Source organism: Hemiscyllium ocellatum, chromosome 2 (assembly GCF_020745735.1).
Source record: "Hemiscyllium ocellatum isolate sHemOce1 chromosome 2, sHemOce1.pat.X.cur, whole genome shotgun sequence".
Taxonomy (NCBI): domain Eukaryota; kingdom Metazoa; phylum Chordata; class Chondrichthyes; order Orectolobiformes; family Hemiscylliidae; genus Hemiscyllium; species Hemiscyllium ocellatum.
Window position 1 is genome coordinate 24,846 of NC_083402.1, and position 13,673 is coordinate 38,518.

At 43.8% G+C, this 13,673-nt stretch overlaps 1 protein-coding gene across 2 annotated transcripts in view; it reads right to left on the reverse strand.

Annotated features, from left to right (window-relative positions):
• Positions 1-1,204: 1,204 nt before the first annotated feature.
• Positions 1,205-13,673, reverse strand: part of LOC132826318 (WD repeat-containing protein 70) — a 209,799-nt gene continuing 197,330 nt past the window's right edge. For both annotated transcript variants that reach the window (XM_060842153.1, XM_060842145.1), the window contains exons 15-18: positions 12,510-12,589; positions 11,357-11,473; positions 11,042-11,204; positions 1,205-1,671 (exon numbers count right to left, since the gene is read on the reverse strand). In XM_060842153.1, coding sequence (XP_060698136.1) covers positions 1,584-1,671; positions 11,042-11,204; positions 11,357-11,473; positions 12,510-12,589 — 448 coding nt within the window. In that variant the 3' untranslated portion in view covers positions 1,205-1,583. The remainder of the gene's footprint in view (positions 1,672-11,041; positions 11,205-11,356; positions 11,474-12,509; positions 12,590-13,673) is intronic.

Consider the following 13,673-nt stretch of genomic DNA (forward strand, 5'->3'; position numbering starts at 1 on the left):
ACCTGCAACAACCATTCCTTTCCCTGGTGTATCCATGTCTACGAAATGGCCACAACATTGAAATTAGATTAGATTACATACAGGCCCTTTGGCCCAACAAGTCCACACCGACCCGCCGAAGCGCAACCCACTCATACCCCTACACTTGCCCCTTCATCTAACACTAAGGGCAATTTAGCATGGCCAATTCACCTGACCTGCACATTTTTGGACTATGGGAGGAAACCAGAACACCCAGAGGAAACCCATGCAGACACGGGGAGAACGTGCAAACTCCACATAGACAGTTGCCCGAGGCGGGAATTGAACCTGGGTCTCTGGCGCTGTGAGGCAGGAGTGCTTGCACCGTGCCGCCCAAAAAGTCCACACCGACCTCCAAACAGCAACCCACCCAGACCCATTCCATGATATTCACCCCTGACTAATGCACCTAACACTACGGGCAATTTAGCATGGCCATTACTGTTCTAATAGGAAGGAAATGATTGTACAAGAGAGGATGCAGGAGAGATTTACTAGGATGCTGTCAGGGCTGGAGGGTCTAAGCAGTGAGGAAAGTTTGCATAGGCTCGAGTAGTTTTCCTTTGAACAGCAAAGGTTGAGAAAGAATCTGATAGAAGTGTTTAAGGTTAGTAAGGGAATAGACAGAGTTGACAGGAAGGCACATTTTTTTTATTTGTAGAGAGATCTCTAACCAGGAGCAATAGATTTAAGGCAGGAGGGTAGAGGCTAACAGGAGAGTGGAGAAGTTTTAAACTGACTGTGATGGGAGTTGAAACTCAGTGCTTAAAAAAAGGGGTAGTTGAATTAGAGCTCTTATCACATTGAACCAGTAATTAGATATTCACTTGCACTGTTATAGCCTTCAGGGCTGTATACCACGAGCTGGAAAATACAACAGATTCTTGTGGAATGATTGGAGACGCAACAGGCTGAATGCCCTTTCTCCGCACTGAAAATGGGTAAAAATAATTTGATCTTTGAATATTGGCTCTTTGCCATGCTCCGAAAGTGGCATTTTTCACTTAATCAAGGCCTATATCGTTCTCAAGGCCAGTTCAGGTTGTAATTGAACCACTCACTCAGAATCGAGTGTGTGGTGCTGGAAAAGTACAGCTGGTCAGGCAGCATCCGAGTAGCAGGAGAATCGATGTTTCGGGCATAAGCCCTTCATCAGGAATGAGAACCCACAAAAAGAACAGTATTTAGCTTAAGCTCAGAGGCTGGATCTTTCAGCATCAGATTTTATTAACATAAAATAAGAACATCAGAAAAGATTAAAATTTAACAGCAGGACATGTGACACAGTTGCAAAGAGAAAAGGACAGTATATTAATCTCCACTGTTCCCCTCACCTATGCCCTATTGATCCTGCCCATGTCAACTCATTCATCCAACCCTCTAAAACCCACTCCTTCACCAAATATAATCCATACACCTTAGTATCCTGTACTCACTCATTCATTATCCACCTCCCTCAACTGATGTTCCCAACAATCCCTGTGCTCTGCCAACCATAGAAAGAAGTAACAGAGATGTGAAACCAGCCAAGATGCTGCCAATCTCATTGGTCGATACTGCGCTCAAAGTTTGCGTTTCTTCCACTCAGGCTCATCATCCTCCATCTCTTCCTCGGTCTCTGGGGCTGCAAACACAGCATGTGGCTGAGTCCTGAAATCCAAAATGAGAAAATGAGGGTGAGGACAACACAGAGGCCAGAGGATGAGTGAAGGTGCAGACGGAGAGGTTAACAAGAGTGAAGGGAGCACAGGGCACATGTGAAATTTGGAACACCATCTGAAAATGTGCTCTAAGTGGAATGCAGGACCATGAGTAGCTATCGAGCCTGTTTTGCTGTGCAATATAATCAAGGCTTTTTTTTAAAACATGAACTCCACATTCCTATAACTCTCTATTCCCTAACTGACCATTTGTAGTCCTCAATGGAGAATCCAAAGTCTACTAGGGCAGAGAATTCCAAATGCCCCAAACATCGCTCAGTGGTAGATGATATTCCAAAAATCCTTGGATTCTAAAGCAATACCGGAGAACTGGAAAACTAAATATGTTAATACCCTTATCCAAAAAGGGAAAGAGGCAAAAAGGAGGGAACTACAGGTCGATTGTTCAATGAGGAGGAAACAGCGAATGGGGATGAGGAGCTCTTTTGCAGGTCGATAATCAGTGACAGTGGAGTTCTAAACCATTGGAATTCTCTACCACAGAAAGTAGTCAGGGCCAGTTCATTACATATGTTCAGGAGGGAGCAAGATGTGGCCCTTGTAGCTAAAGAGATCAAGGGGAGAAACTAGGAATGTGATACTTTTTTTCTTCATTTGTGGGACTTGGGTGTTGCTGGCTGGCCAGCTACCTTCTTGAATCGCTGCAGTCTCAAGTTGCATGATCAGCCATGATCTTATTGAATGATGGGGCAGGCTCAAAGGGCTGAATGGCCTACTCCTGTGGCAAAAGGTACTGCAGATGCTGGAAATGAGAGTCGAGATTAGAGTGGTGCGGGAAAAGCACAGCAGGTCAGGTAGCATCCGAGGAGAAGGAAAATTGACGTTTTGGGCAAAAGCCCTTCATCATTCCTAAGTATCGTAGTCATCACTGTGCACAGTGATGCTGAGATCACATCTGGAGTACCTGAGCAATTTGGGTTCCCTTATTTAAGAAAAGATATAATTTCATTAGGGACAATTCAGAGAAGGTTCACTAGGAAGACTCTCAGCATGGAGGGACTGTCTTATGAGCAAAGATTATACAGGCTGGGACGTCACTCATTGAAATTTAGAAGAATGAGGGGTGAGCATACTGAAACATGCAGGATTCTTAAGGGACCTGACGGGGCAAACACTGAAAGGATGTTCCCTGCATGGGCAAGGGGTGGACCAGAGGGGGCCTGGTTTCAGAATTAAGGGGCACCAATCTAAGACTGAGCATGATGAGGAATATCTTCTCTCAGAATCTTGAGTGTCACTGGAATTCCCTCCCACAGAGAGCTGTGGGGCAGAGTCCTTGTGTATATTTAAGGCTAAGATAGATAGATTCCTCATCAATAGGGGAATCAAGAGTTACAGTGAAAGGGTAGCACATGGGAACAGCTGGATCAGCAATAATCAGAGTGAACGGCACAGCAGGCTCCAGGGGTCAAATGGCTTACTCCTGTTCCCATTTCCCTACTCCTGTCCCTACTTCTATGGTCGAGGGTAGAGGAAAATATGCAAAGAATGTGGGCAGCAAGGTGCAGTCCTGCTTTCCCCAACTTTTCATCTGGGCAGTGACTGATGCTGCTCAATTATAACTGAGGAAACTGTGCAGGTTCTCCTGCAAAGACAAAACAAAGTCCAGGTAGACAGCTGATTTTCTGCAGTAGTTCCAGAGTCACTTTCTGCTGACAAGATCAAAAGCCTTCGTGAGAACTAAGGTACCAAGAAAGGATGATGTGTGCAGCTTACTGTTCATTTTGTAACTGGAAGGCTAGTTCCAGTGGAGTTCCACAATATTCAGCATTATGTCCTTCGCTCTTCCTAGTATAAATAACAATTTGGACTTAAATGCAAGAGTTATGATCAAGAAGTTTGATGTCTGACAGTGAAGAGAGGAGTGGATATGGTAGGAAGATTTTAATGAACGGGTCAGGTGGCTGGGGCAGTGGCAAACAGAATTCAATCTGGAGAAGAGTGAAATGAGACATTTGGGAGATTAATTGTTGATTTCTTTGCCTTTGTTAATGAGAGAGTACTGAGAAGTGTATAGGAAGTAAGGGTGAATGTCCACAGATCCCTGAAGGTAGCATGACAGGTTGGCAGAGTGATTAAAAATCCTTTACAAAAACTGAAAGAACTGTGGATGCTAGAAATCAGAAACAAAAACAGAAAAGGCTGGAAAAGCTCAGCAGGTCTGGCAGCATCTGTGAAGAGAAATCAGAGTCAATGTTTAGGGTCCAGTGACCCTTCCTCAGAATAAAATCCTTTATTAGCTAAGGTGTAGAATGTAAGAGCTGGGAAATTATGTTGGAACATTTTTCTCTCATCGGAGAGTCCAGGGCAAGACTGTTTAGTCTCAGCAGAAAAGGACAGTAATTTAAGGCTGAGATAAAAAGGAATTTCTTTGCTCAGTGTTTATTTAAGGCTAAGATAGATTCTTGACATCTGGGGAATCAAGGGTTAAGAGGAAAAGGCAGGAATGTGGAGATTAGGAATGTTGAATCATCCATGACCCTCTTAGATAGCAAAGTAGGCTTAAGGGATTGAACTGCCTCCTCCCTTTCCTATTTGTTATGGTCACCTCAATACAGAAGGAATGGAGGAGATCAGCTGGGCCTCGAGACTGTTCTTCCATTAAATAAGATCATGATTGATCTGATTACTCCATGCTCCAACCTACCTCAAAATAATGGAACATCAGGTGTATATTCAGATACCCTTCTAATATGGTTCTGGCTCTACTATCCTTTCAGGTTTCTTGAAGAGCCATACCATCCTGAAAACATTAACTCTTTCTCAATACATAGTTGCTGCCAAACTAACTGAGTTTCTCCATTTTTGTGTTTGCTTCAGAATTCCAGTATCTACAGTATTTTACTTTTAAAGTAGTGCAGGATTTTGACACAGCGACATAAAGAAATGGCAATATCTTTCCAAGCCAGGATAGTGAGCGGCTTGGAGGGGAACTTGTAGGTGGTGGTGTTCCCATGCATTTGTTGCCCTTATCGTTGTAGATGGAAGCGGTTGAAGGCTTGGAAAGTGCTAACAAAGGAACCTTGGTAAATTTCTGCAGTGCAACCTGTAGGTAGTACACACTGCTGTTTCTCAACATCAGTGGTGGAGGGAATAAATATTTGGTGGATGTGGAATTATTCAAAAGGGCTGCTGTTATCTCTGATGGTGTCAAATTTCTTCAGTGTTATTTAAACTGCATTCATTAAGGCAATTGGGGGGTATTCCGTCACATTTCTGCCTTGTAGATAGAGTTCAGGCAGGATCAAAAATGTAGTTATCTCTGGATTACTCCCAGTGCTATGCACAAGTAAGTATAGAAATAGACAATAGGTGCAGGAGTAGGCCATTCGGCCCTTCGAGCCGAATCAAAACCATTCATTTTGATCATGGCTGATCATCCACAATCAGTATCCTGTTCCTGTCTTATTCCCATAACTCGTGATTCCACTATCTTTAAGAGCTCTATCCATTTCTTTCTTGAAAGTATCCAGAGACTTGGCCTCCACTGCCCTCTGGGGCAGAGCATTCCACACACCCACCACTCTCTGGGTGAAGAAGTTTCTCCTCAACTCTGTTCTAAATGGGCCTACCCTTTATTTTTTAAACTGTGTCTTCTGGTTCTGGACTCACCCATCAGCGGAAACATGCTTCCTGCCTCCAGAGTGTCCAATCCTTTAATAATCTTATACATCTCCATCAGATCCCCTCTCATCCTTCTAAACTCAAGAGTATACAAGCCCAGTCGCTCCAATCTTTCAACATATGATAGGTCCCACCATTCCAGGAATTGACCTCGTTGACCTACGCTGCACCTCCCTCAATAGCCAGAACGTCCTTCCTCAAATTTGGAGACCAAGACTGCACGCAGTACTCCAGGTATTAAGAGGATAAACAGGATAAACTCTTGGTTGGAAAGATGGTGCAGAAGGAGTGCTTTAGATTCCTGGGAGACTGGGCTTGGCTCTGGTCCTGAGGAAGATGTGCAAGCCAGACAGGTTGCAGCTAAACAGAGTTGGTACTGAAATCTTTGTAAGGTATTTTGCTACTTCAATTGAGAGGGCATTAAACTAACTTGGAAGGGATGTGGGAGCTAAGAGAGAATATTAGAGGAAATTAGCAGGACACACCAAATACTCAAGGATACAGCTGGCATTTGCAGAGAAAAACAGTAAGAAAATAGGGAAAGTCAGAGAAGGGGAGAAAGAAATTAAGTCCAAAACAGGGTTAACAAGCATGTACATACATGCACTGAATATATTAAGGAAGGTTGGGATATTACTGAAGCAGCTTACAGTGTGGGATTATGATGTTGCAGCAGTATCAGAGATCTAGCTCAAAGAACAAAGAACATTCCAGCACAGGAGCAGGCCCTTCGGCCCTCCAAGCCTCTGCCGATCCAGATCCTCTATCTAAACCTGTCACCCATTTTCTAAGGATCCATATCCCTCTGCTCCCTGTCCATTCATGTATCTGTCTAGATACATCTTAAATGACGCGATATCGTTCCAGTCTCTACCACCTCCACTGGCAACACCTTCCAGGCCCCACCACCCTCTGCGTAAAGAACTTCCCACACATATCTCCCTCAAACATTTCCTCTCTCACTTTGAACTTTTGGACCCTAGTAATTGAGCTCTGCACTCTGGGAAAAAGTTCCTTGCTATCCACCTTGTCTATAGCTCTCATGAGTTTGTAGACCTCAATTAGGTCCCCCTTCAACCTCAGTCTTTCTAATGAAAATAATCCTAATCTACTCAACCTCTCTTCATAGCTAGTGCCCTTCATACCAGGCACCATCCTGGTGAACCTCCTCTGCACCCTCTCCAAAGCATCCACATCCTTTGGGTAATGTGGCGATCAGAACAGTACGCAGTATTCCAGACATGGCCAAACCTAAGTCCTGTACAACTGTAACATGACCTGCTGACTCTTGTACTCAATACCCCGTCCAATGAAGGGAAGCATGCTGCATGCCTTTTTGACCACTTTACTGACCTGCATTACCACCTTTAGGGAACAATGGACCTGAACACCCAGTTCTCTCTGTAAGTCAATTTTCCTCAGGACTTTCCAATTTACTGTACAGTCCGTTCTGGAATTGCATCTTCCAAAATGCATCACCTCGCATTTGCCCGGATTGAACGCCATCTGCCATTTCTCTGCCCATCTCTCCAGTCTATCTATATTCTGCTGTAGCTCTGGCAGTCCCCTTCACTATCTGCTACTCCACCAATCTTGGTGTCATCTGCAAACTTGCTAATCAGGCAATTGATACCTTCCTCCAAATCATTTACATATATCACAAACAACAGTGGTTCCAGACGGATTCCTTGGAACACCACTGGTCACAGGCAAAAGAAAGGCAAAACTGGGTGCTAAATATTCCTGGATAAAAGTTGATTATGAAAGCCAGAAAAGAAAGGAAAGGAGGAATAGCAGTGTCACTTAAGGAACAACTGTAATTCTGGAGAAGGAAGATGTCTCAGAATTCAAAGATAGTGGCAATTTGGCTCAGGTACTGAATAAAAAGTGTACAATTACATTTCTAGGTGCAGTCTACAGACCACAAAAGATGTAGAGGAACAAATCTGCAGGGAAATTACAGCGAGTTGTCAGCATTATACAGTCGGCATAATGGGAACTTCAATTACATATGAGCTGAAATATTTGAAGGGTAAGCGCAATGAGAGGCAGGTGTTCCTGGATTGTGTTCAGTGAGTTTCCTACAGCAGTATATGCCCAGCCTAACAAGGAAAAATGCATTGTTAGACCTGGCTTTTGGAAATAACATGAGCGAATGGATCAAATGTTATTGGAGGACCATTTGACAGACAGCAATCTTCAACAGAGCAAGGACAGGATTGGAAATCAATGACTGAACAACACCTCAAAGAGCAGGTGTCGCAGGTACAGTGAAAAGATATATTCTTTCTCATGCAAAAGCTAGGAAAAAAACTGCAGCGTTCCCTAGCTGGCTAAGGAGGTAGAAATTCATATTTGCAAGCCACTTCGTTGTGTCAATTTCTATGCAGTCTTGATAAAAAAACTGAAGCCAAACAGATCACCTGGCGTTAACCCAGACTTCAGAAATGAAAATGACCAAAACAGTCCTATTGATACTGCAAAGTCTTGCTTAGTAACATCTGGGGGCTAGCGCCAACTTGTGGAGAGCTGTCTCACAGACTAGTCAAGCAATAGCCTGACACAGTCACACTCACAGAATCATACCTTATAGACAATGTCCCCCCAGACACCACAATCACCATCCTGGATATATCCTGTCCCATCAGCACATTAGACTAATCAGTCAGGAGAGAGTTGCCCTGGGAGTCCACAGCATTGACTCCAGAATCAATGAACTCTCATGGCATCAGATCAAGTATGGGCAAGGAAACCTGCTGATTGCCATGTACCACTCTCCTCAGCTAAGGAATCAGTATTGCACCATGTTGAACAAAACTTGGAGGAAGCACTGAGGATGGCAAGGGCACAGTGTATTTTGGGTGGGGAATTTCAATGTCCAACATCAAGAGTGTCTTGGCAACAACACGACTGATTGAGCTGATCAGGTTCTACAGGACATTGCAATTACAGTGGGATGCAGCAGGTGGTGAGAGAAACAATAGAATGAAAAGCATATTTGACCTCAGTCCCACCAATCTGCTATTGGTACAGGTACACCTGTCCATGACAATATCAGTCCGAGTGACCACTGCACAGTCCTGGGGCGATGAAGACCTGCCTTCACATTAAAAATACCCTCTACTGTGTTGCGTGTCATTGTCACTGTGTTGAAGGGGACAGACTTCGCAGAGATCCAGCAACTGAAAACTGGCCATCCATATGGGTCATCAGAAGCATACTCAAAAAAACAATCCATAACCTCATGGCCTGGCATATCTTGCCACTCCACCATTAACATCAAGTCAAGGCTCAAATCTGATTTAATTGAGAGTGCAGGAGGGCTTACCGAAAAATGAGTCAACCTGTTGAAGTTACCAAACAGAATCACTTGCATTGCCAAACAGCATAAGCAGCAAGTGACAGAGCTATGGATCAGTTCTAAGCTGTGCAGTCCTGCCACACTTGGTCCTAAATGATCCTCCCAATTAAACACCACTGGAGGAGGTGGCTCCACAATGATTCCCAGCCTCTATGAGAGAGGAGCCCCGTGTAAAAGATAAGATTGAAGCATTTGAGTGATCTTCAGCCAGAAGTGCTGAGTGGATGATATATCTCAGCCTTCTCAAGCAGTCCCCGACAACACAGGTAACAGTTTTCAGTCAAACTGATTCATTCCATGTGATATCAAGAATAGTTGGAGGCACTGGATACTGCAAAGCCTTTGGGTCCTAACATTCGGGCAATAGAACTGGAGACCAGCACTCCAGAACGTGTTGCTCCCCTAGCCAAGCTGTTCCATATAGCAACAAAACTGGTATTTACCAGACAATGTGGAAAATTGTCCAAGAATGTCCTGTTCACAAAAAGGACAAAGCCAATCACTGCCTCATCAGTCTACTCTTGATCATCAATTCAGAGATGGGAGGTGCCATCAGCAGTACTTTCAGGTAGCATCTGCTCAGCAACGCCCAGTTTGGGTTTCTCCAGTGCCACTCAGCCCCGACCTCATTACAGCCTTGGTTCAAACGTCGAAGAAAGAGTTAAATTCGAGAGGTGAGTGAAAGTGATAGCCATTGACATCAAAGCCATATTTGACCGAGCCTGAGCAAAACTGGAATCAATGGGTATAGTGAGGCAAACTCTCTGCTGGTTGAAGTTATACCTGCTATATAGGAGTTCAGTCATCTCAGCTCCAGGACATCTCCGCAGGAGTTCCTCAATATAGTGTCCTAAGCACAACCATCTTCAGCTGGTTCATCAATGACTTTACCTCCATTGTAAAGTCAGAAGTGTGGATGTTTGCTAATTATTGCACAACATTCAGCACCATTAGTGGGCGGCACGGAGGCACAGTGGTTAGCACTGCTGCCTCACAGTGCCAGAGACCTGGGTTCAATTCCCGCCTCAGGCGACTGACTGTGTGGAGTTTGCACATTCTCCCCGTGTCTGCGTGGGTTTCCTCCGGGTAGTCTGGTTTCTTCCCACAGTCCAAAGATGTGCGGGCCAGGTGAATTGGCCATGCTAAATTGCCTGTAGTGTTAGGTAAGGGGTAAATGTAGGGGTATGGGTGGGTTGCGCTTCGGCGGGTCGGTGTGGACTTGTTGGGCCGAAGGGCCTGTTTTCACACTGTGAGTAATCTAATCTAATCACTTAGAACTCCTCTGATAAACATGTCAACATCCAGTCTTGGGCTGACAACTGGCAAGTGACATTCGCACCACACAAATACCAGGGAAAGACCATCTCCAATAAGAGAAAATCTCATCACTACGCCTTGACTTTCAACAGAGCTTTCTTCACTGAATTCACCACAATCAACCGGACCTGTTACATAAACAAGTGGCTATAGGAGCATGCAGAGACTAGGAATACTGCACCAATAATTCCATTTCTGTCCACCATCTCCAAGGCACAAGTCAGGAATGTGATGGAATACTCCCCACTTACATAAATTGGTATAGCTCCAACAACACTCCAGAAGCTTGACATCAACCCGGACAAAGCAGCCCACTGGATTGGCACCATATCTACCCTCTCCACCACTGACGCTCAGTTTGTACTACCTATAAGATGCACTGCAGAAATTCACCAAAGATCCTAAGACAGCACCTTTCCACGGCCCATTTCCATCTAAAGGACAAGGACAGTAGATCTGAAACAAAAACAGAAATTGCTGGAGAAACTCAGAGGGTTTTGCAGCATAAAAAATAGAAAAGTACAGCACGGAACAGGCCCTTTGGCCCATGATGTTGTGCCGAGATTTAATCCTAATGTAAAATACAGTAACTTAACCTACGCACCCCTCACCTCACTGCTATCCATGTGCAAATGAAGTCAAACGTTTGGGTCCAGTGACTCTTCATTAAACACATGAAAAGTCATCTGACTTGAAATATTGACTCTGTTTTCACCCCACAGATGCTGAGTGTCTCCAGCAATTTCTGTTTTTCTTGTACATAATGCTATCTCTTGGTTTTCACAGCTGAATACAATTGATGAAAGTGCAAGACTGAGACTTCAGTATCGTTTCATAGTTCTGTGGAGGAAGCAATGAGCACAGAAGGTAAAGAGGCTTTTGAGATGAAATCCCTGGCTGATGGGCTGTAGAAAGAAGCGAGAGAGATTTATTGGCCCTACCATTTCATAATCTGTGAGGTCACAAACCCTTAATGACAGACACTGATCAGACTCACTTCACATAGGCTGGAGCCACCCAGTATGGATTTTGTTCGGCTTCTTTTGCGTGACGTAAGATAGCTTCCCGTGGGTTGCTGTCATCCGTTTTATCCAGAGCGATGTTTTTCACAATAAATGATGATAACGTTCCACCATGAGTACCAACACGTCCACCACGCCCTGGAACAGAAACTCTGACATAAATATCTCAAAGAGATGCTCAAATTACACCTCACGCAGTAACTCAGAGCACGAGTCAACATATAGTTTTCAGATCCAGCAGCTCCCAACAGCTTACAACAGTGATGATGAAACTATAATGCCAACAGTACCTGGTCCGGATACTGGAGGTTCTGGTTTGTGGGATTTCACAGGATCAAGTCGATCTTTCTCCAACTGTTTCCTGGTGCTCTTCTGCCTGGGTTCCCGGAACATGGGCAGAGCGTGCGCTGCAAGCATGTAAAACAAACAGATAAATAAACAATTATTATATTGTTTATAACAGCCTTAAAGTTCTAAATCATCTGAGTATATCAGAGTCTTACAGTGAGGGACGTTGGGTATATCAGTGTGTTAAAGTGAGGAATGTGATGCATGTCACTCTTAAAATGAGAGTGTGGGTGCTATCCAAGTGTTACAGTGAGAGGTGTTGGGTATATCAGTATGCTACAGTGAAGGATACAGGTGATATTTGAGTACAAGAGTAGGAATATCTTGCCTCAGTTATACAGGATCTTGATGAGGCCACAACTTGAAAACTGTATGCAATTTTGGTCTCCTAGTCTGAGGAAAAACATTCTTACTATTGAGGGAATCCAATGAAGGTTCACCAGACTAATTCCCGGATTGGCAGGACTGACATATGAAGAAAGACTGGATTGACTGGGCTTGTATTCACTGGAATTTAGAAGTATGTTGGGGGACAGGGAATCTCATAGAAACATGTAAAATCACGATGGGATTAAATGTGGGAAGAATGTTCCCAATGTTGGGAAGTCCAGAACTAGGGGTCACATTTAAGAATAAGGGTGAGCCAATCAGGATTGAAATGAGGAAGGCTGCTTCACTCAGAGTTGTGATCCTGTGGAATTCTGTCCAACAGAAAGCTGTTGGGGCCAGTTTGTTAGAACTGGACGTGGCCCTTGTAGCTAAAGGGATCAAAGGGTATAGAGGGAATGTGGGAGTTGGGTTACTGAAACAGCCAGGATTGAACTTTGATACAGGCTCAAAGGGCCAAATGGCCTGCTCTTGTATCCAATTTATATGCTTCTATGTCTACGTTACTATATCAGAATGTTACAGTGAGGGGTGTGGGAAATATCAGTGTTACAGTGAAGGTTGAGTTATATTAGGATGCTTTTTGGGCAAAAATATATGACCAAATCAATTGCCATCAACAAGGGTTTATGACAGGGATTCTGTCTGTGTCTGTAATTTCTGGAGTCTGGGAGAATGGCTGATTACCTGGAAGGGCTCTGTACTTACGTGTGATGACGTATTCCTGCGTAACAGTCTGACTCTGCTTTGCTTTTCGCTTTGTTTTCACGACACAGAGTTTAGCCCCTCTAAAAAACACAAAGCTCTGGTGAGTGAACTGAATGTTATTTGAGGTTTGTAGTCTGTTTAATTCAACTGTGTTTCTGTACTTGAGCTGGGGTCTAGAGTGCACCCCAGAGTGAAATCTGACTTGAAATACTGTTAAATTTTAATTTTTACAATTTTGTTCCTGTGATGATCAGTCACTAATTCTCAAGAGGCTGCCAACACACTTAATGAAAGAACAACGTTTATTACACAGAAAAAGGAAAAAATCTCCAATAGGGTGGTCAATAGGATTTAAACTAGAAAGTAGGGGGTCGGGGGAGGGGGGAGGAAAACAGTAGGTTAGCATGCAGGGGTGGACCCAACTGTATGGAAAAATATGAAAAAAACTGAAAGGAAAAGAGAACTCAGAACAGATTATTAAAATCTCCAGAACGTAAAAAAGGGCACGGTGTTTGGAAAACGGTAGGAATCTAACTTCAAACAAATCGCATAAAGGGGTGACAAAATGAGAAAAGGGATGGTTAATACAGGCTGAAAATGTTGTATCTGAATGCATGCAGTATAAAAAATAAGATTGAAATTGGCAGGTATGATATGGTGGGCATCATGTGGAGACGTGGCTGCAAGTGGACCAGGACTAGGAGCTAAATATCCAAGGACGTACATCTGATCAAAAATACAGGCAGGTGGGCAGAGGGAGTGGGGTTGCCTTATTATTAAGAAATTAAATTAAATCAATAGCAAGAAACGACATAGAGTCAGATGACGTAAAATCCGCAAAGATTAAAAAACCACAATGAGAGTTAAGTATAGGCCTCCAAATCATATTCAGGGCACAAAATACACCAGGAAACAGAAAAGATGTGTCCGAAAGGCAAGGTTACAGTGATCATGGGGGCCTCAATGTGCAGGTGGATTGGGAAAATCAGGTTAGTAGTGGATCGCAAGAAAAGGCATTTGTGGAATGTTTATGAGATGGCTTTTTTGGAACAGCTTGTGGTGGACCCCATGAGGGAACAGGCAATAGGATTTAGTGTTGTATAATGAGGCAGACTTGATAAGGGAACTTAAGCCAAAGAAAACCTTAGGAAGCAGTAACCATAA